This window comes from Phyllostomus discolor, chromosome 9 (genome assembly GCF_004126475.2).
Source record: "Phyllostomus discolor isolate MPI-MPIP mPhyDis1 chromosome 9, mPhyDis1.pri.v3, whole genome shotgun sequence".
NCBI lineage: Eukaryota > Metazoa > Chordata > Mammalia > Chiroptera > Phyllostomidae > Phyllostomus > Phyllostomus discolor.
The window spans coordinates 95,351,702-95,378,187 of NC_040911.2; the positions used below are offsets into that span (position 1 = coordinate 95,351,702).

Consider the following 26,486-nt stretch of genomic DNA (forward strand, 5'->3'; position numbering starts at 1 on the left):
AGGAAGGCGGGGGCGGGGTCTCTTACTCACACCTGCAGGTGAGAGATGAGCTGTCCCACAGTGATTTCCTCTGCTATCTTCTGGTACAGACTCTGGCTGTTCAGGACCATGCTCTCCAGGATGGCCAGGGACCTCTGGAGGATGGACACGTCCACCATGGGCTGGCTCACGTACCCTGCGATCTAAAGCCAGACAGGAGCAGACCGGTTGGGAAGCGCAGGGCCCGTGGGGGCCGGCCGGCTGAGGTCCCCGACGCCAGCCTACGAAGGCTCTCCCCTCTCAGGCCCGCGGCCCCCCCTGGGGCAGCGGCCCCTGGGTTGAGAGTGGTATCTGGCTTATGGCTACTCTGGCCCAGGTGCCCGGGATTCCCTAGGCAGGGATAAGTCAGTTTCAAAGTGCGGTATCCAGGCAGCTGTGTTTCCTCAAAATCTAAGGGCTTCATCCTTTGTTTTCAAAACAAGGGCTCAGGGGGGACAAAGCTGACTGTAGACAGCAGAGGACCTCACTGACAGACACCAGGGTTTCACTGCACCTCTGGGTGCCCTCCTCCTGACGTGCGCCATGTTCCTGCGCATGTGCAGACCGGCAGAGCCCAAGGGAGGCAGAGAGGACGTGCACAGTCTCGCCATCTGACCCCACTTCTCAGTCCCCACGATCGTATCCTGACACGTGCCGGGTCCCTTTCGCCGAAACAGCTCTGGCACCAGGACACCCCCCAAGTCCCTAGCCAACAACAACAGGTGTAACTCTAGGTCAGGACATAGCATTCACTGGTGTTTGTTCAGTCTCCTGAACCGACGCCATCCCTTCTCGCGGAAGAAAGGAGGGCCAGACTAGAAGTCTCCAGTCCCACCGACTGAGTCTCATCCGACAGTCGGAACAGGCTCCCGGCAGACGTGTCAATGGAAGGCACACTTGCAAACACAGGGCAGATGCTATGAACACTTCTCATCAGAGACAAGAGAAGGGGGAGTCAGGAGGCAGGTCGGAAGACCCGGGGATGGCACTGGGTGATGGCCGGTGCTGCTCTGGCCCAAGTCGGCTCTGACAGCCCAGTTCCATCCCCTGCGGGCAGGCCCCGAGGGCACTGAAGACCAGGTCTATCCCGAGCCCCAGGACGGCCAGAGCTGGAGCGTGAAAACTCCGGCCTCGGGGATAGGGAGCCGCAGGCAGTGCCTCGGCGCCACCATAGCCTGGAGAGCAGCTGGCGGCAGAGAGAGGAGAGAGAGAGACGGAGTGTGGGAGGCCTCACCTGCTTAATGAAGGTGATGGACACCATGTCCCAGGAGACAATGCCATGGTCCATGAGCTCTAAGAAGGCAGTCAGGGTGAATGCCAGCATCTCACTGTAGCTGAGACATGCGCAAAACACACACACAGTAACACAAAGATTCAAAACCGAGAACGGATGGGAAGGCGGCCACGACGGGACAGATCTCGATGAGAGCACCCCACGGGCCATCAGTCGACGCGACCGGGAGTGGGTGCCCGCGCGCCCACCGAGGCAGGCGGGGAGCACATTCTGCCCGGGCACCTGTCATGGTCGACACGAGGCTGCTGCGCGACCAGGCCTTCCTTCTCCGCGCTGCCCCCTCTCAGGAGACAGAACCACCTGACCACCGCCCGAGAACAAGGAGGATGCCGGGCCCTGGCCGAACCTAACACTTCTGCAGAGGTGCTGGGGAAGCCTGTGTCCCGGGCCCGCCGTCAGGCCCAGAGCAGCGCAGTGCAGGGGGACGAGCACAGACTCCGGACGTGGGCTCAGTGTCTGCTCAGTTGTTTACTGACTGGGCAAGTTTTATCTTTCCAAACCTCAACTTCTTCCTCTGTAAACTCACGTTCATCTCACGGGGTGTCGGGGGGAGCAAGGTGACAATGTATGCAAAGCCCTTAGCATTAAGCTGATGGGGAGTGAGGAGGAAAATGTTTTCTCTCCTTTTTCTCTCCTCTTTATACATGAAACCCCTTCATTTCTGCAGTGTGCACTATACTTAAACTCTATTCCCGTGTACAAAGCATGTTCGGATCCATTTGCATTACCAGTGCTCCTCATGACAATGCTGCAAGTAGGTATTATCCCCACTTTAAAGGGGTGGGAACGAAGGCCCCCCTAATCCTGCACTCTCGGGAGACTGCAGAACTCTGGGGCCAACGCTGAGGACGGCGAGAGCTTTAGGATTTCCTAGGACTTAAACAAATACCCGTGATTAGTTGCTCGGTTTGGCTGAAAATTTCAATAGCGGATCCGCCGGCTGAAAGATTTCTGACTCCCATCTGCCAGCTTAGGCCCCAGAGGCTCGCAAGGCAGACTAAACATCTGTTTATTCACTGCTGATCACGGCAACGCACGGCTTCCCGGCTTCCCCCACGTTCATCTCAGCACTGGGGCAGCGGAAAGACGGTCGTGGTGCACCGCAAAGCTCTGGATCCCCTCCCCTCTGTGAAAACGGGCGGCGGGGAAGCAGCGGATGGGTAGGGGGCAGCCTGTGGTAAACACAGAGGAGGGCCTGTGCGTTCGCGTGTGGGGTGGGGGTGCGTGGAGAGGGAGGGAGGCGGGGGAGGTCAAGAACAGACAGACACCTGTGCTAGTCGGTAACGGACCGTCCGCTCGCTGACCTCCACCAGGCCAACCGCCTTCCACAGACGTCCGGGTCTGTCACGCACTGACCTCTCTGCCTGAGTTCTGCGGCCCCTGTTTTCACGATGCACCCGGCACGGTGCTGCTTTGCGTGGGAGCCCAGCTAGACGGTAAGGTTCGGGACCACGGTGATGAACTGTGTCCCTCTGTGCGCGCTCCAGGGCTCGGCACGCTGCCCTGCGTGCAGGCGGCGCTCCGGGAGCTCGTTCGACTCAATGGGCACGAGAGTCGGTCGCTCTGCGGAGAGCAGCGTACCCCCCGAAAGCCGCACACGAGACCCCGGTAACACTCACTGGGACAAGAGCTTGGTTCCACTCTCCACGAGCCGCGTGAGCACCACGATGCCGTCCATGTTGATGAACTCGGTGGCGAAGGTCACGTCCGCAGAGAGCTTGGCCAGCTCCTTCATGGCGTCCAGCCGGGTCTCCATGTTGGACGACTGGGTCCTGTCCATCAGCTGCCGCGCGGCCCGGGACTGCGAGGGCAGGAACAAGACACATGCCGTCTGCTCTGTGTGGCAGGGGGGACTGCTCTGCGGACAGCTCTGAGGGGCCACTCTGGGAACTTCCAAGCCTGGGGCAGAACTAGTTTTTGCACTGCTTGGGAGCTGCTTAGGAAATGTTTTCTGGATCAGTCAGGAATTGCCAATGTGCCAAGGCCAACTCTATGACAGTATCTGTATCCTTCCTGTGTCACTCTGGTCTATGGATTAAAAAACTCCCACCGAGGGATTACACAGTGACCCGGGAGATGACAGTCTACTACTAACTATGGCAAATCACAGAGAAACAGGTCCTGGGTCCACGGAGGGCAGTTTTCCATTCATTAAAGCCGTCAGACCGTGGCAGTGGTTACCTCTGGAAGTAATGAGCTCCCCATCACTGGAAGCAGTCAAGGGGAATCTAGAAAACCATCTGTCAAAGATGCTACAGAAGGGATGCCTGCACTGGGAGGAGAATTTAATCTGATGACCCTGAAGATCCCTTGCAATCTGAAAATGTGATAAGCCCCACAATTTTTTTTTTTAACTTTCTCTCAAAGTCTGCGTCATTGCTCCTCAAAGTAGTAGTCCCGGAGAAACGTCAAGAATATCAAAGAATGGGAAGTAGCTCATTTCAAAATGGCTTTTTGACGATGAGGACTGGCGACAAAGCCCCCTCGGAGCTCGGCAATTTCCCTGGCAGGATACTCCCCCGGCTGCCAAGCTCCGGTTCCAGTCCCTGCCCCAGTGATCGCTGGTCTTTCCTTTTGCTCAACTTGTCAGCGTTACAGTCAGCGATACAGTCGGTGCCTCGCAACTGACTACTTCACCATTCTCTACCGCTGGCCTGTCCGTTCCACGTCCCCAGCCGGAACAGGGAGGCTTGGGGGCCAAACGCTCCTGTGGTTTTTATTTCTTCTTTCAGAGCTGAGCGAGTGACTGGCGCCCCGGCCCGCTGCCGGCCCAGGAGTCGGGCCTGTCTGCCTCGCCCCCTCGCCTCTCCTCTGACGCTCCAGACGCCCCGAGACAGCACACTGCTGTCCGAGACATGGAAACCCTCCAAGACTCCCCGGAGGAGAACACGTCCGGAGAAAACAACCCGGAGAAAAAGCAACCGGAGAGAACAGTCTGAAGAGCACTGGCCTGAGTCGCACTAGGAAACCTCCAGCTCCAAATGTTCACATCCCTCCGGAGACCGCGTTTCTGGGTGGCTGCCTCCCGCTCCGGAGAGACAGAGACGTGCCCCCGGGAAAGCCGGCTGCTCCGTGGGGGAGGCCCACAAAATGCTGCTCCTGTGACAGCGAGTGCCTGCCAGACGGTCACGTTGAATGAGCAGAGCTGAGGGGGAACAGCGAAGCCCCTACGTTGAGCTCTGGAGAGAGGGACGCAGGGCGTGACGGCAAGAAGACTGGCCCAGGGTCAGGCGGACCGGGGCGGGGGCACCAACCCTGCCACGACTTTAGCGGGAGGCGAGTCATTCCACCTCCTCGAGTCTCGGTTTCCTTGTCTGCCATGCGGGGCTGTCGGGAGTGCCCGCCTCGTCGGGTGTGGGTCAGGGCGAACAGATCCGACACAATCAAAGTGTTCAACACAAACACAGGCGTCCAGGAAGCCCTGGCTGTCGCTCCCTTCCTCACAGTCAAACCAGTCTCGCCGGCCAAGAAAACAGGCGCCACCATGCCCTTCACCGGCCGGCCGCCCTCTGCAGACGCACCTCGGCTCTGCCTGCGCCGACTCTCCTCTTCCAGGGCCTAGCAGCCGGGGTGCACCCCTCCGCCTGGGCTCTGGGCTCCTGGGTCCGGACCCCGGGGGGGGGGGGGGGCCCTGCTCCGTGAACTGCCCCCTCCTTCCTGCACTGTCAGCCCGCCTCTCGTCCGTCCTAACGTGTGCTCGAGGACACACAAAAAACTGCAACACGTTCACCGCGAAGGGTCCGAGGAGGCGAGGAACTGGGGAGATGAGGGGCGGGACGGGGACGGAGACCTCCCACTGCACCTTTGTCAAAATCTGGCTTCTGAAGCACTCGGATGTTTCACCTCTTTCGAAAAAGCACACCTTCTACGGTCTCCATCTGACTTCCTCTTACAGCCGAGCTTCTTGACAGTGCGGTAAGCTCGAGGTTCTCACTTTTTCACTGCGTTCTACCCCCAGCAACCCGGCTCGCCCCCAGAGCGGTTCACAGGAAGCCCGCTCAGCAGCGACCCGCGGACTGACTTCCCGCGTGCACAGACGGCCTGTCAGCCCCCGGCTCGCGCGACCTCTGCCCCGCGCTGACCACACCTTCCCCCGTCTCGGCACTCGGCCTGCCCTCGGAGCACAAGCCCTCTCTCGCTCCGGCTCCTCTGCCCGCCCCTCCGGTGGCTTCCTCGGCTGCCTCTGCAGGCTGCTCTTGCAGAAATCAGGGGTCGCCCCAGAGCCTCCCCTTTCCTTCCCCATCCACGGTGTCCCCACGTTCATCCAGCTGACCCCTAAATCTTTCTCACGACCATCCTTTCGTCTCCGCTGCCATTTGCCTTCACGGGCTGTTAACATCCCTCACCGGTTTCTTAGAAGATTCTTCCTGCCACCCATCTTCCTCCCCTCGGCCCATCTTCCACCGTATCGCTAAAGTGATCCTTCTGAAATATAAATCTAAACGTAATGTTCCTTCCTGCTCAAAACCTTCCCTTCCACATTCCTTCCAGGTAAGGTCCGAAGCCAGAAGCAGGCCACCAGAAACTCCAGGATCTGGCTTCTCACCGACTGCCACAGCCCCTCGGCCACCCGGGACGCCCCCTCCCCAAACAAAGCCCGTGTCTCTGCTTGGAGCACTTTCCATTTTCTTCCCTTTTCAGCTACTCTTGCTCGGCCCTCACTGTCTGAGCTGCGGGCTCCCTTCTCTGGGCAGCCTTCCTGGGCGTCCGCAGGCTGCGTCACACGGTCCCTGTTCGGAGTCCCTACGGCTCCCTAAGCAACTTTCCCTCAAGACCCTTGAGAAAGGCCATCCATTGTGCTTGTTTGTCTCCTACCCAGCCAGGCTGTGAGAGCAAAGAGTGACTTGTTAATCCCACAGGCTCAGCCCAGGGTGGGTGTCTGTTAAATAAATCAGGTCCTCCAGCAAGCGGAGCACCTACCGGGGAGACAGCCAGCTGTAAGATTGTCCCATTCTTAATGTCACTGCGAGTCTGGGGAACAGAGAGAAAAAAGAGCAACTGAGATAAAATATTAAAATCATGTAAGCAAGTTGAACAAGAATTTTCTGCCCTGGCTGGTGTGGCTCAGTGGATTATGCACCAGTCTTCATACCAAAGGGTTGCTGGTTCGATACCCAGTCAGGGCACAGGCCTGGGTTGCAGGCCAGGTCCCCTGCACAAGAGAAGCAACCACACATCGGTGTTTCTCTCCTTCTCTTTCTCCCTCCCCCTCCCTCTCTCTAGAAAATAAAATAAAAATAAAATCTTTAAAAATAAAAGAATTTTCTGTCATCTATGGAGGGGTTATAACAGACTCCTCAGTCAGGCCCTCTCCCCTGCTGCCTGCTTCTTGGCACAGGCTTCTAAGACCGTCTTCAAGTGCCCTGGGCTCCCGGGAAGTAAGACCACGGTGTCGCAGCCAGTGGTGGGGAACAGGGCTGGCGCCCCCGGGGCTGCCCAGGAAGCAGCTCGGTCCCCAGGGAGCGGAAGCTACCCGGATGTAAGTGAGGCGAACGGCGCGGTCTCCTCCGCTCGTTCACTGCAAAGCAAGGCCCGTCCTGACTGGCTGCCCCGGTACCGACCTGCTCAGTGATGTAGAGCTGGGGCCCGTCCGCGTAGCGCAGCGTGTAATACTCCGGGTTTGGCAGCGACCACCTGTGTGAGAGAAAAACAGGACAGCCCCGTGGGTCACCCCTCTGGGCCTTTCTAGAAGCTGCAAATACAGAATTTCAGTAGAGTTGCTCAAGGGATCGGGTGGCACGTTTGGAGGACCGGCGGACAAAAAGCAAAGCTTCAGGTTGAGATATTGAAAAAAACAACCTCCCCCAGGCTACCAATAGCTCTGTGAGATTGGCACCCCCAAAGGAGGCACACGCAACTCAGCGTGGGCCTCAGGTCCCACCGGGACCTCAGACAGGGCATGCCTGGGCTTGAAGAGGAACCAAGGGTTCCCAGAGGCCTGAGGGCACCCTCATTAGCTGTCCCCCCTTCGTAAGACAGCGGTACACAAGAGCCCTGTACTGGGGGCCTGGCCGACGGGAGGGCCTGCGGCGGAAGTGACTCCAGACCTGGCAGCACCCCTCGGTCTGCAGCCTACCGTCATGCACGCAGGGAGTTTCGACTTACCCATCGCACACTTCCCTGATGATGGACGCCAGGGGCCGCTTCTGAAACAGAGAGAGAGCGCGCCTTCAACCACAGCCTCCTGGTGCCTAGGTTCTGACGACGGGCTGCCGCGCAGGGCCGTCCTGGGGCCTGGGCACGGACTCCCTCCCTGAGGGCTCGGGCTGCAGAGGCAGGCGGCTCTCCCAAGCCCTGGTGACCAGCCTCCCCCAGGGTGGGACGGGCCTCGGCTTTCCTGCTGCTGGTTCTTGCTCCTGACGCCAGTGGTCCCCATCCCTACAGGCACCCTCTGCCCTGCTCCTCCCAGACCCCCTCCTGGCATCGCCGTTTCCCCTTTCAGGAGCTCACCTGGTCGATTTCAAGGAGCTGAGCATTAGCACCCGGCCACTCAATGGCCACTTTGACGATGTCTGATGGTGGTGGCATCGTTCCCAGCCGGCCCCACGTGTCCAAGGTGTGCACACAGACACAGCTGCCGGGGCGGGGGGGGGGGGGGGGGGGAGGATCCGAAAGAAGGAAAAGTCACCGAGTCTGCCTTCGCCTTTTACTCTCGTGAGCTATTTCGGAGAACTGACAGACAGACAGTATCCAAAGGCCGAGCACATGAAACTACTTAGTTTGAACTTTTCTAGATCACACCACGATCTCCCCTTGGGCTTTCCGTCTCTTTAGATTAAATCGCAAGTAGAAATGGGACAAACCTATCTATGGACTGCAGATCAGCCCCTAGCGAGATCTGCCAGGGCGACACTTCGGTGTCAGGGACAGGAGGACTCTGGGGCAGAAGAGCGTATTCACTGCGAACTCCTGCCTTGGGACCCTGGGAGGGAGGGGTGTGGGCTCTGAGGCGCAGGACAGCAGACCCGGCCTCCCCTCGGTCAGTGGAGCAGTCGGCTCAAGGGGCCGGCCTGCAGTGCAGTCAGGCTGGGGGATCCGGGCGCCAGCAGGGCCCGGCCACCTGCCCTCTCGCCTCCTCCCGAGTTCTTGCTGCCACTCCTTCCCCCTCAAAAGACACGTTGTTGCTGAGGAGCCTCCTCCGCGTGGGACGATGCAGAGTTCAGAAGGCGGGGAAGAGAACGGGAACAGGAAACAGGAAATGCCGTTTCCGTTGCTATCGCCAAGGGTGAGAGGTGCCGAGAGCTCCAGTGCAGGGAGGTGAGGACTAAGGCCCCTCTGGGGAAGCGCAAGGCTTTGGAAGTACCTCTGACCCCCCTCCCCCACTTCTCTCCAAGATAAAGGAAAATGAATCATTCTGAGCCAGTCTGGAAGGTGGGCCCATGTGACCGATATCCTAGGCAACTCTGCTAGCTCAGCGGTATGCGGAGCAGTAGCTGAAGCATTCTCCCTCCAAGTCCGACGAAGGGAAGTCACTCAGCTGATGGACTGTTTCCTGTGCATGTACACTCCTTGCCTGCAGGTTGGGGAGAGGCCTCTCCCCTAATGACAAAGACCTTTTTCTCCTGCCCCCTCCAGGTTCAGCCTTCTGCCTGCAGCCCACGCTTCACTGATGGAGAAGGCCCGCCTCCCCGAAACTTGGGGCAGAGCTGCTGCTGAGCTGCAGTGCCCCTACGCTATCCATTCTCCGGCCCGAACACAAAGGTTGCCTCTCCCGGCCTTGTCAGCACGGGGGAAGGGGATACAAGGGCCGCCCCCTACAAACCAGAAAGAGGGAAGCTTTCACGCCCACCTCCTGATCAGGGCAGGCTGTTTCAGAAGTCAGCAGTCAAAAACACAAGCATTTCAGGAATGTAACCACGTGAAAGAGGTGGCTTTCACAGTGCTCCCACTGAGTTTACGGAATCCTCCAAGCAGCCTTATGAAGAAGACAGAACGGGATTATCACCTCCAGGTGAAGATGACAAAATGAAATGCAGACTTTGGTGAAGCTGCCCGAGTCTACCCAGCTAGTAAGCAGTAAAGGGGCCAGAACTGGGAGTTGACTTTGGCCAACACCCTCCCCCTCCCCCCGGGGGGGCCGGGATCTCTGTTCACTGCAGCTAAGTCAACCCCCGAGACGGACGGGGTGGGCAGGCCTGATGGCCCCTGAAGTTGCCACAACGTCGGCAGCTCCAAGACGAATTTTTCACGAGTCACTGTAATGTGCCTAGACACACCACGGACCCCAGTGTGGAAAGCGGCCCCCCAAGAAAAGCTCCGGGTTGGCGTGCTCTGCCCGGTGACGCAGCAAAGCAGCGGAGGATGCAGGAATCTGTGGGCACCAGGGCCGGCGTCCTCACCCTTGTAGGTAAACCCGCTGTGACTGGGGCATGTCAGTGGTGAGGTGTCCTTTACGTACGGTACAATGCACAGAGCTTGTGTACGTATATTTCTACTAGACACATAATGGAAATACACACGTCTCCCTGCACCCGCCACCCAAAACCGGACGGCGAACATTTCCATCACCCTGGACAATTCCCGCCTACATCATTCCGGCCACCTTCCGGCCCTCCAAGAGGCGACTTCTCTCTGCCCTCTGTCACTCCCTCGCCTGTTCCTGTCCTGTGTATACACGGAACTGAACATCACAGCTTCTTGGACCATTTGATATTTAGCGCAATTCTCCTTGTTTTTGAAAAGAGCAGACAGAACAGGTACAAGAGAAGGAGCAGTGGCTGGGATGATGTGACCCCCTGAAGCAGCAACTGGGTTCAGAGCCGGAGGACTCAGGACCCCGTTCCAGTCCCTTCACTAAGTGTCCTGGCGACTGACGTGTACACGTCACCCAAGTCTCAGTTTCCTTCTCCTGTCACATGTGAGTGCTCAGCTGTGGCATCTCAGATGCCTTCTAAGTCTAAAAACCCGTGATTCCAAAGTAGAACTTAAAATGCAAATGCAAATTGCCCATTTCAAAGTCCTCGCCCAAAGAAATCACACCCTTATTTCTGATGGGGCTGCTAAGAGGAGACAAAACCTATTTCCCAGGACTCCTTTCTGGATGCTGTCTTTGGAGAGAAACCAGCTCAAGCTCATTAATTCACAGTTCCACTGCACTTTGACCCCATGCGGCATTTCCTAGGCAGGCTGGTTCTTTCTTTATTAAATAAGTCAGCCCTGAGTGAACCACCGAAACGATTCCAGAGATGCTATAAACCGCACTGTCAGCGACTCTGCCCTTTCCCACAAAGCCCAGGCAGCCCATGGGAGTCGAGGGACCTCTTCCCGACCACGCACAGCTGACGGACAGAAGCGAACACTCAGCCTTGGCTGGACTAGGCTCTTCGAAGTAAAGACACAGACTAGAAGTTGGGTGACAATGGGCCCCAGCACAGAGAGGTGCTGCTCAGCTTCAGAGCAGGAGGTACCAGGGCAGGCCAAGGTCACTCGTAAGCCCAAGATACAGGGAAGCAAAAACCAAGAGCCTTGCAGCGGAAGCTGCTCTGCAGAAAGAATCCAGAAATGTGTAGGCGAGCGGAGGCTAGAAACCAGAAACCACCAAGTCTCAGAAGGAGATGGAAGAAGCCACTGCCAGACGACTCTCCGGGTTCCACGGCTACGCCTCCTGCACCTGCGGCACCTGAGATTCCCCTGCGCCGTGCCAGCGGAACCCCTTTACGTCAAACTAGCTGCGTTTCTGTTCGTGGCAACTGAAACGCCGAAGACTAAGACTGACCCCAAGCTCTGAAGGAACTCTTTTTTTTTTAAGATTTTATTTATTTATTTTCAGAGAGGGAAGGGAGGGAGAAAGAAGGAGAGAGAAACATCAATGTGTGGTTGCTCGGGGCCGTGGCCTGCAACCCAGGTACGTACCCTGACTGGGAATCGAACCCGCCACTCTAGGAACTCTTAAGTGGAGGTCCGAACAGACAGCAGCATCACAGGCGTATGATGATGCATCGAGCAGGCCCTCAATTAACGCCGGCTGAACTGACGAAGGGCAGACAGAGCCCACTCGGGTGAGTCTGGCTCGTTTAAAACACAGCAGTTATAGGGCGACTTACAACAATCATCTTGTGCGTAACCAGTTACGTGTAGGTGCCTCTTCGTAGTGATCGCTCACTTCTATAGCATCATTATAGCGGGCGCTCACAGAACCCTGAAAATCATCCCCGCCTTACAGGTGAGGCCACTGAAGGTCAGGCGGGTTGAGAAACTTGTCTCCCGTATGCCTCCACTCCAGACTGGGTCACGGGGCTAGGTCTCAGGGCCTCAACGCTAGGTCTCTTCCCTCCCTGCAAGGATTCCTCCGATGACACCAGCTAGCAATTACATAGTGCTGTGGCACTGTGCTAAGGGCTCTGTGTGTATTAATTCATTTAATCCACACGGCGGCCCTGTGTGGTATGCTGCTTTCCTCACCTGCAGATAAGAAGACGGAGGCACACGAAAGGTAAGTCCCACGCTCAGTGTCACGCAGCCGGGAAGTGGCGCAGCCAGAATTCGGCCCTGGGCAGCCTGGTGTTGCCTGAAAGCCATGTGAGCGCAGGCGACTGTTCCGGGCCCACAGCAGGTGCTCAGGGAGAATTCCGGTTTGCGGTCCGTGAAGCCAGAGCACACGGAAGCTAAGAGACCCGCAGGCTCTTTCCGCAAGGTCTCCCTTCATTTCTTCTGTACTTTTGTGAATTCTCTTCTTCCCAGGGACCATCAAGAGCTCCTATTCAAGCTTCAAAGCCCAGCTCAAATGTGACTTCCTGTCTATACCATTCTTACCTTTCCCTACCTTTCCTTAGCAAAACAAAACAGGACTTAAACGTCTCTCTCTTCACTAACTCTTCCTCCAGGGCAGGCACGCCCCTAGAGTCTCCTGACCTAGCAGAACACCAGGCACGCGGTTTTGGTTCGGCACACGCCGTGTCTGCTCACATGCACCGGCTCTGACTTCCTCCACACGCACACGCCAGGCTGGCTCTACACGCAGAGGGACTGGTGTGAACTGCCCGGCGCCCCCTTCATGTCCCACCACCTCCCAACCACACAGTATTTCCACTGCGTAAAGCTCTGCTTTCACGTCTAACACGAGAACGTGTCTCACTGGAACATCAGATTGGGTACCCCCGATGCCAGTTACAAGAAAGGGGGAGATACTCCTCTGCCTGTCTCCCTGTGCCAACGTCGGCAGGCGGAAGGCCAGAAGGCATGTTCTCCAGACAGCCCTCCTGGGATCAAGGATCTCCTGGTGGGGAGCTCTTCCCGCACTCACTTGCTTGCTCTTTTCATTTTCATTTCAGAAAGGAAGTGGAAACTAGGTGGAAGCAATTCAGTGACACTGCAAACTTCTTGGGGTGACAAATGGCCTCTTGCTCCACCCCTCAGCACTCCTGCGGAGTTCAGCTGCAACAGGGCAAGGGGGCCGCAGCTCCACACCCCGGCCCGGGAGGCAAGGAAGCAAACGGCCCCTTCCAGATGACACCCCTTCCAGATGACACCCCTCGCCTGCCCACCCCCTTGAAACCGTTCCAGATAGACAGCTGCCTTGGAAAACTCTAAATGACACAGAACAGGAGGGAGGTGGAGGTTGATCTGAAGGAGACGATCCCATAAGACAGGAACTGAAAGCCCCGGTTTTCAAAGGCAGAGCTGGGGCAACGAGAGGGGAGTGGCCCAGTCAGTGTCTCCAATGAAGCCTTTCCTAAGTGGCTTCCGGAAGACGTGCTTGTCCAATCTGCGCCACGGAGCTCCCTCCATCAATCGACCGGGCAGCGACTCCTCGGTGGGGCTGGGTCTGCAGGCAGGCGGCTGGGCAGCTGGGCAGCCCCTCTTAAAGAAAGGAAGTGAAAGTCGATCCCTCCCCATTAGTGAGGAATCCAGAATGAAGAATGCCCAGGTTTCCAGCTCTCCCCTCCCCCCTTCCCTTTCAGGATCGGATTGCTGACTTTTTGTTTTTTGGTTTTTTTTGCTTTTGAGTCAGTGGGGGAGGCAGGGGTGAGTTCGGTTTGTGTTTCCTGCAGCAGAATCTGCCACCCCAGGAAGGCAACCAGAGGTCATGCCGCCACTCTCATCAGGAACACAATCTCAACAGAGGCTTCCCCCTGAAACTTCTCATCTGAGAAGTGACTCAACTTCCCTTAGTTCCAACCACAGAACACCAGACGAGGCGCTGAGGAGAAGAGGGGAGTCACGGGTGCACGTTCTGACATTCACTGCTACCGAGGCTGAGAAGGACCATCATACCAAAGGCAGCTGAGGTTTCTCCTTTTTGTTGAAATCTCCTGGGCACAGGACTCACTCAAACATGTGGTTAAAAGCCACCAAATCAGATAGAGCCAAAGTGTGGTGAGGGAGGGTGTAGGAACAGGGTGGCGGTGTGGCTTCTTCCGCTCCGTATCTACTCGGGGAGTTGCCTAGGTCTCCTGTTATCCCGTGTAGAACCTTCGCAGCACTCCCGCGCCCACGGAACAGAGCTCCCTCTCCTCCGAGGAGCACTCCCGGGGCTGACCCCAGGTGCACGGGGCTGTCAGGCTCTCCCTGGTGGAGGCTGTGTCCGTCACCGCAGGCCACCTTGCTCCCCTGGATGTCATGCTCCTCTAAGTCTGTGCTTCTGCTCATGCCATTACTCCCTTCACCACGTTCAGCGGACACTCGCCCCTCATCCTCCAAGGTCCAGCTCGGACAATCACTCTTTTGAGTGGACTTCCTGGTCCTGTCGCCTCAGGCAAAGTTAACGTGCCCTCGTGTGCACACCCGGTTGTTTACACACACCTTCACGATCCCACGGATGGAAAATTCTCTCCAGGCAGCGTCTTCTCTGGCTGCTCGGAGTGGGATCCACACACCGGCAGCATTGCCACTGCCAGGAGCCCGCAGGAAGGCAGAATCACCCACTGAATCAGAATCTGCCTTCAAACAAGGTCCCCTGGGGGGGTTCACGTGCACCTCCAAGTCTGAGAAGCAGCTCTAGACCGGTGGTTCTCAGCTCCGGCGGTGCATCACCAACGCACAGCCCCCTGTCGCTGAAAAGCCCTCCCAGGATTCCCATGGGCGGCCAGGGCTGACAGCCGCAGCTCCAGCGCGGTCAACAATCTGAGGACTGGGGCTTGTCCAGCCTGTGTACCCCCCAGCCTGCTCTCCCCCGAATTCGCAGCACAGTGCCCGGTACACAGCAGTGCCCACAGAACTCCACACCAAAATACCCTCCAGGATGCCCCCTGATCTAACTGTTTTTTGAATAGAAAAAAAAACACTAATGGCAGAGGACCATCCATTGCCTAGAACTTTGCAGATTCCTGACTGTGACAGAGGAAATGGATTTAGAAGCGGCAGTGTTTACAGATCTCTTGCTGAAGTTTTTAGGAATCAAAGGAAACAGAAACTCAGATGGAAAATAGAGATGAACTTGAAGAGAATGTCGCCCTTCAAGAGCTTCCCATGCTCGCAACAGGGAGGGCAGGCAGAGCTGTGTGGGAGGCAGCGGGCGAGCGAAGGGTCCTGGTTCACGACCGAAGCCCTGGGCTGCGGGCCTGACCCCTTGGACTCTGCCCGTAACAACACGGCACTGTGTTCTGTAGAACCAGGCCAAGCCCTGCCCCTGTGTGAATAGGACAGCCGCGGTCCAGAGAAGCTGGCAAGGCCACACCACCAGTGAGGGACAAAAGACGGCACAGGCCCCCACTTCTGGGTTCGTCCGTCGGCCTGAGCACAGGGGGCCTGACTGCCCACAAGCACAAGGCCCTCCGTGCCTTCAGCCCCGATCCACATGCGGGGGTCACACTAGATGTTTCTGAGGTCTCCTCCAACCTTGACCTTCTAGTGAGACGGTGTAGCTTAACAATTAGGAGCAAGTGTTCTGGAGAGGGACAAATCTCGATTCGCTCCCAGCTCTCTCAATTTCCTGGCCTATAACACGGGAATTAGAATCAACCCCACTCTATAAAGTCGTTGTAAGCGTTAAGTGGGATAATACCTGTCAACCATGTAAGCATAACACCTGACGTGGAGTGAGCGGAATTCCAACTGCGTGGACTTGAAGACGTTGCACAGACACTGTAACCGTGTTTTCCCAGCGTGAAGGAGCCCACTCGCAGGCTGAAGCACAATGATGACAAAGTGAAAGGACCTACGTGAAGGGGAAGTAAATCGACCGAAAAGGCAAAGCACTGCCGGTGGTGGTGTTCGATTATTATTATTACTATTACTATTATTACTATTTTCTTCTGGCAGAATAACCTTGGAGAGTTTTGTAATAGCCAGTTCCAGAGCTGTGGCCAATGTAATGGCACATAATAGGTGCTCAACAAATCTCTCCTAGCAACTCGAAACCAGCGTGTCTAATGGGGATACAAATGCACACGCCTTAACCAGCCAGGCAGCTATGCAGTTAAGTCAAGCAGCCCCTGTTGTAGGGACTGTGGTGAGCTGCAAAGTAGCCACTCCGCCCGACGGAATTACAGTCAAACACTTGCGTGCACATTACGCAGCTGAGACAGCCACTTGGCTGCCTCCGCACACCACTGATTCCGGTTCTTCATCGCGCCACACGGTGTCTCGCACATCATCTAAGCATGCCGTGTTCCGGTCTTGTCTTTCCAAGTCCACAACAACCAGCATCCTGAGGATGAAGGCTGTGACTTATATGCCCCAGTCACCCTAAGTGGCCTAGAACAGCGCTGGCCTCCCTGCAGTGAGGGCCACACCCAGTGGGAAGTCACTGAACTGAACTGAAAGGCCAGCCTGTTAACACCAGCCCGGTACTCCCAGCACCTCTGAGGTGCTGCAGGGTGCATGCACTTTTTCCACCCAGATCCTCGGACCAGGCTGCCCTGGGGCAGGCTGCGCTGAGGTATGGTGACGGGGTGGAAGAAGGACTTGTTTCTGAGCCACCTAGGCAGGTCGTACTGAGGTGTCCAGACGCATTATCTCTGTGTGGAACGAGACAGAATATGCAATGCACCCACAGGAACCACTGCTTTCAACAAGCAGAGTCCCCACTTCCTGCACCCCCAAACCTCCTTGGCACCTCCTAGAGGCAGGATAGGGTATAGAAAGACTCCACATTAGCAGATGGGGGTCCGGGTCCTAATCTTGCCTCCTCTACCCACAAACTCTAGGATGATTGCTAGGGGGCAACGGAACTTTCAGGAGCTTCATTATTTTTACTGGTAAAGTGCGGATAATAATGATAATGGCCTCAAAAGACTCTAAAGGGGATTAAATGCCACAGGCACGTAAAGCTCCTCGCACTGCACAGCCCAGCACAGCAGCCCCTAGCACGCGTGGCTCCCGAGCATTTGAAGTACGGTTGCCACGGGCTGACATGGGCTGTAAGTGTAAGACACACACACCGGATTTCAAAGACTGAGCACACACACAAATATCTCCTTAATAACGTTTTTATATTGACTACATGTCAAAATAACATTTTGGAATATATTAAGTAAATACATATTACAAAGATTAATTTCGCCTGTTTCTTTTTAATGTGCCTACTAAAAGTTTTTTTTTTTTTAAGATTTTGTTTATTTTTAGAAAGAGGGGAAAGAAAGAAGAAACAGAGGGAGAGAAACAAAAATGTGTGGTTGCCTCTTGCATACCCCCTACTGGGGACCTGGCCCGCAACCCAGGCATATGCCCTGACTGGGAATCAAACTGGCCACCTTTTGTTTCACGGGCCGGAGCTCAATCCACTGAGCCACACCAGCCAGGGCTAGAAGTTTTAAAGTTACATATATTGCACTGAATTCCTACTGGACGGCACTGCTGTGACACAGGGCCTGGCATGTGCAAAGTATTCCAGTGCTGGTGTCCATCTGCCACTGGTAGCACCTGAAGGTCCACACCCTTCCTCCTGCCCGAAGCCAAGCCCTTCATTCATTTTCTAAATACATATTTACAGTGTCGGGACTCGTGGGAGATGCTGGAGATACAAGGAGCAAAAGCAGACACTCTCTTCTTCCTGGTGGCCTCGCTGCCTGGTGGGAGAGGCAGGCGTCAACACGGCACTACCTTAGTGTAGAACTGCAGCTGTGCAAGGGTTAGAGAAGCAGAAGTACCCAGAGTGATGAGAGTGGGGAATTCACTTGGTGGGGGTGTCAGAGACCACGGATGCCTCTGGAGGAAGTGATACTCGAGTGGAGATTTGAAGGATGAAGAGTTTACTGGACCAAGTCGGATGGCAAGACAAGTCCAGGGAGAAGGAATTCCAAGGGTAAAGGCCCCGAGGAGAGCCACAGCCTGCTTGTGGTGTGAGGAGAGGGTTGAGTAAGAGGGATTCGCAGACTGAGAGGAGGCGGGGAGGCCAGAGGGGCCAGATCTCCAGGGCTTGGGTGAGGATCCGGGGCCGGCCCTACAAGGCGTGGGAAGTCCGCCAGTTTTAGGAAGCCGAGTGTCCGGATCCGATCTGCATTTGGAAAAGATCCCTCTGGCCGCGGTGCGAGGCCCACAGGAGAGAGGCCGAGTGCACGTGGGTGGATCAGTTAGGGCAGTGGCACAGTCCAGACAAGAGGCGAGAGAGGCCAGAGAGAGAGAGAGAGAGGCCACGGAGATGAAAAGTGCATGCATGGACTGCGGGCTACAGAGCCGGCCGGATCGACGGCGCAGAGTGAGGAGCAGTGTCTGTGCGTGTGTGTGCGTGTGTGTGTATGTGTGTGGCGGGGTGGCGATGTCGAAAAAGACTCCGGGGCTTCGAAGATGTGCCACCCAGACCCAAACACTCCCGGCTCCTTCTGAGCCCTCTCCCATCTTGTCCTCCCGTCTCCACGCTCCGCATCTTTCCGTCGCGTCCCCGGGCTCCATCCCCCGATCGTCCTCCCTCCGACCCAGCCCCTGCTCCTGGAGGCCAGGCCCGCCCTCTTTCCCACCCGACACCCCTTTCCGGTGAGGTGCCCCGTCGGGCGGGGAGGACCCAGCTGGGCCGCGACTCCCCGGGGGCCTGCCAAACCCGTGGGGTGCAGCCCGGGCCCGCCCTCTCCAGCACCTTAGCCCTCACGGCAGAAGCGCAAAGCAGACCCCGGCCCCCTTCCCAGCCCGGCTTCGCCTGTCCTCGCTGTGTCCCTCGGGCCAGGCCTTTCTCCGAGGCCCGCCCCTACCCGGCCCCCAGCGCGCCCCTCACTCACCAGGGCGCGGACCAAGGCCCAGCTCCCGCGCCGGGGTCTCGCCGCCGCTGCTGCTTCCCGAGCCTCCGCCCGCCCGGCCTTCCAAGGACCCCGCCCCGCGCACACCAACCCCGGCTTCTATTGCTCCGTTTCGCCGTCACGCTGAACTCTCCTTCTTCAATTAGGCTATTTGCCTGTCACTCAAGAGAGGGCGGGCCCAGCTGTCGCGGGAAACGCCGGCGGTCCCCACCCCGCTCGCGGAGGCCTCTTAAAGAAACAGCCTGCCTTCTCCCCCGCGGGTTATGGGATCAGGAGGAACGGATTTCTCAGCAAATGCAAGAGTCGGCATTTTTTTTTTTTAATTCAAACTTTTCATTTGGCACAGCCCGGAAGCGAAAGAAAGGGCTTTGATTCCTTGTGACAAATCAGAGGTTTTGAGGGCTAAGCTTGTCCTCTGGCGGCACTCCGACCTGTGCCCAGCAGCGGGGACAACTGAGTGGGAGGTGACAGTCGTGTCAGAGGCTGTGAGCATGCTCACCACCGAGATGGAGCTAATTATATCGGCACCCAGGGCTGACCGTGGGCGCTGAGCAGAGGCAGAGGGGTACAGCTCAGCTGTACTGTTGATAGAGACCCGTGGGCGGTGGCATTTGTCACGGCAACTGCGATGGGAACAAGGCCGGCAGGGCGCCAAGGCCTCACTTGTGCTATCGGCTTCCTTTACACTCTGAGGTAGGTAAAATACTGGTCCCCCTTGTCACGGATAAGGATACGGGCGCTCCAAGCGGACCAAAGATCATACAGCAAGTAATAGGCAGAGCAAGGCAACCAGCTTGTGCCGAAGTTTATCTTTAAACGTTCTGTCTCGCAGATCCCTGCAACAACTCCTGGAGGCAGGCGTTTCGTTGTCCGTTTTACAGACGCTCAGCAGAGACTAAGTAATGAAACTGATGCTCAGCAAAAAGACTAGATAACCCCTGCCGTTTGTATGCAAAGTGGTTTTACATACGTTGTCTCCTTCGGTTCTCAGAACACCTCCGAACTGCAGATGATGATGAATAAAATGATGCTCAGGGAAGGTTTAGTAATAGCTGACATCACTGCAGTCTTTGCAGAAGTCATCAGCAAAGTTTCCAGAAAGGTCCAGAGAGGAAATACTTTTGGCCTTATGGTCAGCCTCTGTCACAACCACTCAACTTGGCCGTTGTAGTGCAAGAGCAGCACAGACAATACGTGACCGTGACTGTGCCTGTGTCCTACTGCAACTTTACTTACAAAATAGACAGTGGCCTGTGGCAGTAGGTTGCCCGTCGCTGGTCTACACTTTGCTGGGCGTGGAAGCCTTTCACAGGCCATTGCTTTGTGGGATCCTCACACCCCCACTGTTATCATTCATACTGTCATTGTTTATTAATGTATTGTTATTGTTGATGGTGCCGTTATTGTCTTTATCATTTTACGAAGGAGCAAGCTAACGCATGTCAAGGTTGAGGATTCGCCTGAGGTTAACGCAGGAACCAGAAGTCACGTTCAGCTGTCACCCCGGATTCCATCCTCTGTCTCCCACATTGTGTCGTGAGGTTACGCGAGATCTCCACCTTGGTCTAGTGTCCAACCCGCGACCCAGGGTGGCTATGAATGCGGCCCCACACAAAATCATGAATGTACTTAAAACCTTTTTTTTTATTTTTGCTCATCAGTTGTTGTGAGTGTTTGTGTATTTAACGTGTGACCCAAGACAACTCTTCTTCTTCCAATGTGGCCCAGAGATGCCAAGAGGATGGACACCGCTGGCCAGCCGATCTCCCCGCTGTCCACTGGCAGGACAGGCCGAGTTCGCCGTATCTTTACCCAGCCCTTGGCGTCACTCCTCACCCACATTCTCCCACATTATGCTAACCCATGAACGCCTCTCCCCGTGAGGCTTATATGCACCGCAGCCTTTAATATTACTGAGAATAGAGTCTGCCTGAAAATTGGTTCCCTATGGGCAGTGACTGCAGTGGAAACTGCTAGCTGTCCACCAAAGCTCCTTCTCCCTGCCTTCCACAGTCACAAGGCTGCCTGGCTAACCTGGCGGGTTACTAAGTCCTTGCCCGTGGGCACGTGTGTGAACCTTCAGACAAGGCCCCCAGTCGGTGGCTGCCTCCTCCCTGCTCTTCCGCCGGCTCACCGACCGGGCCCGCTTTGACCTTACCACAACGAGGATGTGCTAGGGGACGGCAGCGCCACAGCATCCAAGGTGCCAGCGTCGCAGAATGATGCATGGAACACTTCACTCTCTTCTGTGAAAGAGAGGTCATCTTTGTTCTCTAAGCCACTCGCTTCTCAGGGCGGGGTGGAGGGGCGGGATCTGCTTGTTAGAGCCAGCCCCGCCCTTCCACAACCCCGAGAGTGGAGAGTGAAAGCTTCCCTAAATTTTGTGCCCGTGGGGCCTCACTTGCCTCTCCTAGTCCTGGCCCTGCTCGGCGCACACTTATCCAAGGAATGACTCATTCACTTGAGCTTTACAACACTTTGTCTCTTTGATTGTTTGTTTCTGATGTGCCGGTGCAGATTCCTTCACTGCAAGTCGGGAACCGACTCTGGCTAACTTGAGCAGGAGAGGAGTTTATTGGCAGGCGGGTGGTGAGTTCACAGAGGCAGCAGGAAGCTGGAGAACTGGGCTTCGAAAAGAACAGAGGCTGGAGACGCTTTGGGTGTTTAGATGGCCAGAGTGGATCAGTTGCATCTTTTTCTCCCCTTTATTGATCTTTTTTGGATCGATGTCGAAGTCCCTGGAGCGAGAGTCCAGTTGGCTGAGCTCGGGTACCATGTCCTCCCCTGAGCTGAGGGGGGTGAGCAGCTTGATGGACAGCTCCATCAAGACTGCACACAAGGGAAGAATTCCAGACTCTTCCACCTCCACCCCCAGCTTCTACTCCTGGACACCCGAGGCCGGGTGCCCTGTGTTCAGGCTGAGATCAAGCAGAGAATTACTGGAATCTGAATGTCGTGATTACAGGAACCCAGCCCAGCACATAACAGAGCATAACAGCTCAGATCCCTGGGCCTTACAGTCACACAGAGCTCTCTTACTTACCAGCTGTGTGTGCATTCTTGTGGAAGTTACTGGGTCTCTCTGAACCTCAGTCTCCTCATCTGTACAATGGGGATAATATGAACAGTGCCAACCTTATGGCATTGTTGTAAGAATTAAGTGAGATACAGTAAATGCACACTTAGCACGATGCCTGGCACATAATAAAGTGCTCAATAAATCGTAGGCAGTCTTAAAAGTTACAGTAGGACTTCAATAAGGACTCACAGTGTGAATGAATTGTCTATAATATTCCGAGTTCCTGTAAAATCACATCTGAAACTGGAGTGCATCGAAATACCCCTCCCAGTTCTCTAATCCACTGACCTTCCACATTTGTACAGTCTGTCACCCGCTTTGTGGCCTCACTTCCCTCCTCCCCCAGCCTAGAACCCCGGTCTCCGCTATACTCACTCCCTGGGTTTGCCTACTTCCCCCTGTCTCTCTCCCTCCCTTCCCCCCTCTCTAAAATAAATGAAAACCTTTTTTTAAAAAAACCCTTATTTATCTCATGTGATCCTCACGTTCCCATACATACTCTTATTAAATGTCTCCACAGAGAGGTGGAGACATTTTCCCAGGCCTGTCTGTGGGATGGCAAAGCCAATACTCAAATCCAGTTCCGTCTCATTTCAAGGCCTGGGTCTTTGCGGCAACACCACGCTGCCTCCTTACAACAACTCCCCGCCTCGGGTCACAAGAGAAGAAAAATGACTAATGCAGGCACATAAAGTCTCATTAAGAGAATTCATGGTGCCTCGGTCCTTTAAGCGGGAAGCAAAGGGCAGGAGGCAGACAGCCAGTCGAGCACGGGCGCTTGCAGGTTGGGGGGCCACATAATTCATGATAACAGCTTGCGAAGACTGTTCTTCCAGGAACTGGGGCTTACTGTGTGTTTGCTTGAGTAGCGGCGGGGAGAAAGACGGGGGCCTGCGGGACCACGGCGAGCAGTCCGCTGGCAGCCCCAGCGGGGGTGTGCTCGAGCCTGCGGTGTGAGCCTCTACTGGCATGGGAGATGTCTTCTAACGCCTAAAGCTCTGTGTGTCCGTTTGGGGGTGGGGGAGAGACAGGTAGCCTCGTCGACTCAGGGCCCCTCTGTCTCACTATCCCTTGCCTTCATCCCTCTAATCGTAAGCCCAGCCCAAGAGAGCAGAGCCGGGGGAGAGCTGGCGGTTCCTTTGCCCTTACAGACGCCTATATGTGAGCTTTATTGAACTGGCCCGGTTTGTCCAGAGCAACTGCCCTTCTGTCGAGAAGCGGAGGCAGCCATCGTGGAAGAAATGAAGGCCCCTTTGGCCAGAGGGCCTGGCCTCGGAGGCCTGGCTGGGGGCGGAGACCGTCTGGAGAGGCTCCTATTTTTTGTAGGAAGGACCCCCCCCCCCCACGCCAAACACCAAAGGGTGTATCTGTTCTTTCCACAAACAATGCTGAGTGCTCAGTGTATGCCATCCCCCAGCTACACAGTGAGGAGCAAATCAAAGAGGGTCCCTGTGCTCAGAGCGGTCACAGCCCCACAGCAGAGATGGACGGCAAACAAAAGCCGAAAGAGAGTATGTTATTATGAACTGTGTTAAAGGTTATGGGAAAATGATGCAGTTCACTTCGCTACATTCCGGCAAACCATGCAGGAGGATCATACGGTCGTGGGGGTCCTCTCCAAGGAGGGGATGGATAGGGTGAGACCTGACCGATGAAGAGGGGTTTTCCGGGTGAAGGGTGAAGGGTGGGGAGTCCCAGGCAGATGGGACAGAGCTGCAGAAGGCCTGGAGGGAGGAGACACCCTGACTTGAACTGGGCAGTTGGATTGTGAAAGCGAAGGGAAGGGGAGAGGAGGGAGAAGCCAGCTAACGCAGGCCTTGTCGGCTCCGCTGTGAAGAGTTTCGGTTTTGCTCTGCATGCCGTGGGAATCCATGGGAGAGCTGTAAGTGGGGCAATGGCGTAATTTGATTTGAATTTTGATATGAATCTCTTGGTGGCTGTGACTGGAGGCTAGAGATGATGATGGTTTGTCCTCTTGTCACTGCTGAGGATGTCCCGCTGGGGTGTGGGCTGGGGCGTGGGCTGCTGCCTGCCGCTGGTCCAGCCTTCTGGGGCTGGCCGGCCCGTCTGAGGGACGCCCTCCTCCTCTGGGGACTTTTGCACCTGTGCGGAGGTGTGCAGCCTCATCCCGTCCTGGGGGTGGTCTACCCCTTCACGGAGTTTGTTGGTCAGGGTCTGGTCAGCAGATGGAAACCACACCAGGGTCTCTGAAAGAGAAAAATCGATGTAAAGGACTGTCAGCTAGGACCAAGTGGTTAAGTAGGACTCTAAAGACAGATCAGAAGGACTCTAAGATCTCCCAGAGTTAGCAACTGCAGGAGGCATATGCCCGCCATCTCTGAGGCTCAAGGAACAAAGGGAAGACAGTGCCGAGATAAGAACTTAGAGACAGTTCCCGAGGTTCCGGAAACTCAGCCCTCTGAGGAGGGGTCACAGGCCAGTTTGTGCTGGAGCTCAGAGCTGGGAGTTCAGAGCTGGGAGGAGCTCAGCTGCGGAGGGGCTGCTGCTGCTGGGGTCTGCTGCAGGGATGTAGGGAGGCGACCTGCCACCGCGGGAGAAACTGTGAACTGGTTCACCCGGCGACCCAGGAAGGAACTGCTGCTGCCTAGGTGACACAGGATGCCCATGGAAGCAGGAGGGAGCAAGTCCTTTTCCCCCTCCAGGCTCGCAGCTGCCCATGAGCATCCCCACTCCCAGGGACTGGGAGGCAGCTGCTGGCAAAGCCACAGCGCGGTTCCCAGAGCCTCGTCTCCAGCGCTGCAAGGCAGGGAGTGGGAAGGCGGCTTTGGAGCTGAGAGACCATGGCTTACTAACCACACGGGGGATGTGCTAGCTCTCTGCTTCCATCCCATATTTTTTCTTTGGTTTATTTTATCATTTAATGATCAGAAGGCAGCCTTATTTCTAAAATGTTGGGAAGTCATCTCATTGCTACCTCAGGTTCTGGGGACAGGGCTGCTCCCTGTCCGATGGAGGCAAGCACAGGGAACTGACTTCCCAGGAGAGCCCGGGGCCTTCGGAGAAAGAAGGGACAGAGGGGTAGTGGGACATGGTGCAAGTCCTCCCGGAATGGCTCTAACCCTTGGGAGTGGCCACAGTGCCTTGGTACTGATATCGAAGGAAGAGTGACAAGTGGCACCTCAAAAGAACTGACAGAAGAGGCAACTGTAAATCCCATTATACAGAAGAAGAAACTGGGGCTCAGAGAATCCATTCCTGGAGTCAGAAACCTCCGTCAGTCTGACTGCCTAGTTCAGAGTTTAAATCGCAGCCTTGTGGCTGGAGCTTGTAATATTTCTCCAGGTTTCCCATCCTGTGAAACGGGGGTAATGACAGCTGCCTTTCACGGCGGCGGAGAGGGTGCACTTGCATCACGTGTTGCACAGAAGTGTAACGCCATGCTGGGAGACAGATGCTGGGCACCGTACCCACTCCCACGCACCAGCTCTGGAACGTGCAGTTCAAATTCACGCCTCCTCGGAGTCATAAAGCAGTCTGCGTCATGGATCTGGGGGTGGGAGGGGTGGTGGTGTTCTCATCCCGAAACCGAGAATGTAAAATCCTCGAATGTCATGGTTTCAGTGAACACTAATAATGAGGATAATGATAATAATGGTAATATGCTTCCACTTACCGAGTGTTGACTATGTACCGTATTTTTCAGACTATAGCATGCACCTCCCAAATTTGGGAGGGAAAGGGGGTGCATCTTATAATCCGAATGTAGCTTACCTGTCTCGCTGTGGGGAGGGGGGTAGCAGTGGAGCGGGGTCACAGGAGGCAGGAGCAGGGCTGCCACTGCATTTTCCTCCCAAATTTGGGAGGCAAAGGTGCATCTTATAGTCCAAAAAATACGGTATGTGCCAGGTATTCTATGTTTATGATTTTGCTGCGGTCCATTCATCAAATAGGTGTTTCAGTTTGCTACATGCCAGGCACCTTGTGATGTTACCTCCAGTCGCCAACGATGACTGAGTGGTAGGCAGTCCTGTCCCTGTTCACCCGATAACGACCCCGAGAGAAGACAGCGAGCAGAACCAGTCTGCAGAACGGGCGTCGTCAATATCTTAGACAAACGAACGAGGCTCATCGCATCCATTTTTTTTAAAGCGCCCGAACACTTTGAAAACTACCAAGTTGGATTCTCTCGTATTTTTCTTTCCCCGCCTTCCCATCTTTCTGTCGGAACCATCTGCCTCTCCTGCTTCTAGGTAACCTTCTAGCAGGGTGGCTATATCCTTCCACATGGTTCCCTTATGCTACTAAAATAAGGTGTAAATATATACGCCCCTAAGTAGGCTTCTCTCCCTATCCCGTACAAAAATGGAACCGGAGTCTAAGCACTCTCTGCGTCTTGCCGAGACGGAAGCCCCTCCCGTCAGTACACGGAGTGGTGAGACAGTCTTTGTCGCTGGCTTCACGTGTCCCGGAATAAATGTCACACAGTTCATCCACCCTTCCCCCTGTGGGTAGAGCACTTGGTTTTCAGGGGCCTATGGCCACCGTGATCACTGTTGATGCGAACATCCCCATCTACTCATGCTCCAGCGCCTTTCTTTCTGTGCGCTAGGTTCTCAGGCGTGGGAGTGCCAGGTCAAAGGATGTGCGGAGTTGCTTCATTTTGATACATGTTGCCAGACTGCTCTGCAACAAGGTCGGGACTGCCGCGATGTGGCGAAGACAGTCCCTTCCCAGCCTGCAGCAGGTGCTTCCGGGCTCCCGATTCGCTACTCTGATACGAGCGAAGTGATATTTTATTGTGACTTACTTTGCATTTCCCTAACTCCTGGGGGAGCTGCTCATCTTTTGAAGTTGCTTCTGCACTTGGATTTGTTCTGCTTTGCATAGTCTCGTGATGCTTCTGACCATTTTGATCCTGATACTAATTTGCAAAAGCTCTTCGTGTCTGTAGATATTACCCTTTTACCTGCCATCTGCGTTGCAGAATGAACTGCAAGGTCTCACGGAGTGCTCGGTAGGTGCGGTG

At 55.6% G+C, this 26,486-nt stretch overlaps 1 protein-coding gene across 2 annotated transcripts in view; it reads right to left on the reverse strand.

Moving 5' to 3' along the window:
- The window catches only part of ELMO2 (engulfment and cell motility 2), a 35,696-nt gene extending 17,174 nt beyond the window's left edge, over window positions 1-18,522 (reverse strand). Inside the window, exons 1-8 of one of the 2 annotated variants that reach the window (XM_028524420.2) lie at window positions 18,404-18,522; window positions 7,763-7,891; window positions 7,418-7,458; window positions 6,874-6,946; window positions 6,233-6,283; window positions 2,932-3,113; window positions 1,253-1,352; window positions 31-182 (exon numbers count right to left, since the gene is read on the reverse strand). In XM_028524420.2, the coding sequence (XP_028380221.1) occupies window positions 31-182; window positions 1,253-1,352; window positions 2,932-3,113; window positions 6,233-6,283; window positions 6,874-6,946; window positions 7,418-7,458; window positions 7,763-7,840 (677 nt within the window). In that variant the 5' untranslated portion in view covers window positions 7,841-7,891; window positions 18,404-18,522. Of the gene's footprint in view, window positions 1-30; window positions 183-1,252; window positions 1,353-2,931; window positions 3,114-6,232; window positions 6,284-6,873; window positions 6,947-7,417; window positions 7,459-7,762; window positions 7,892-18,403 lie in introns of those variants that run through there. The other variant, XM_028524419.2, reaches the window with a different exon arrangement.
- Between the last annotated feature and the right edge of the window lie 7,964 nt (window positions 18,523-26,486).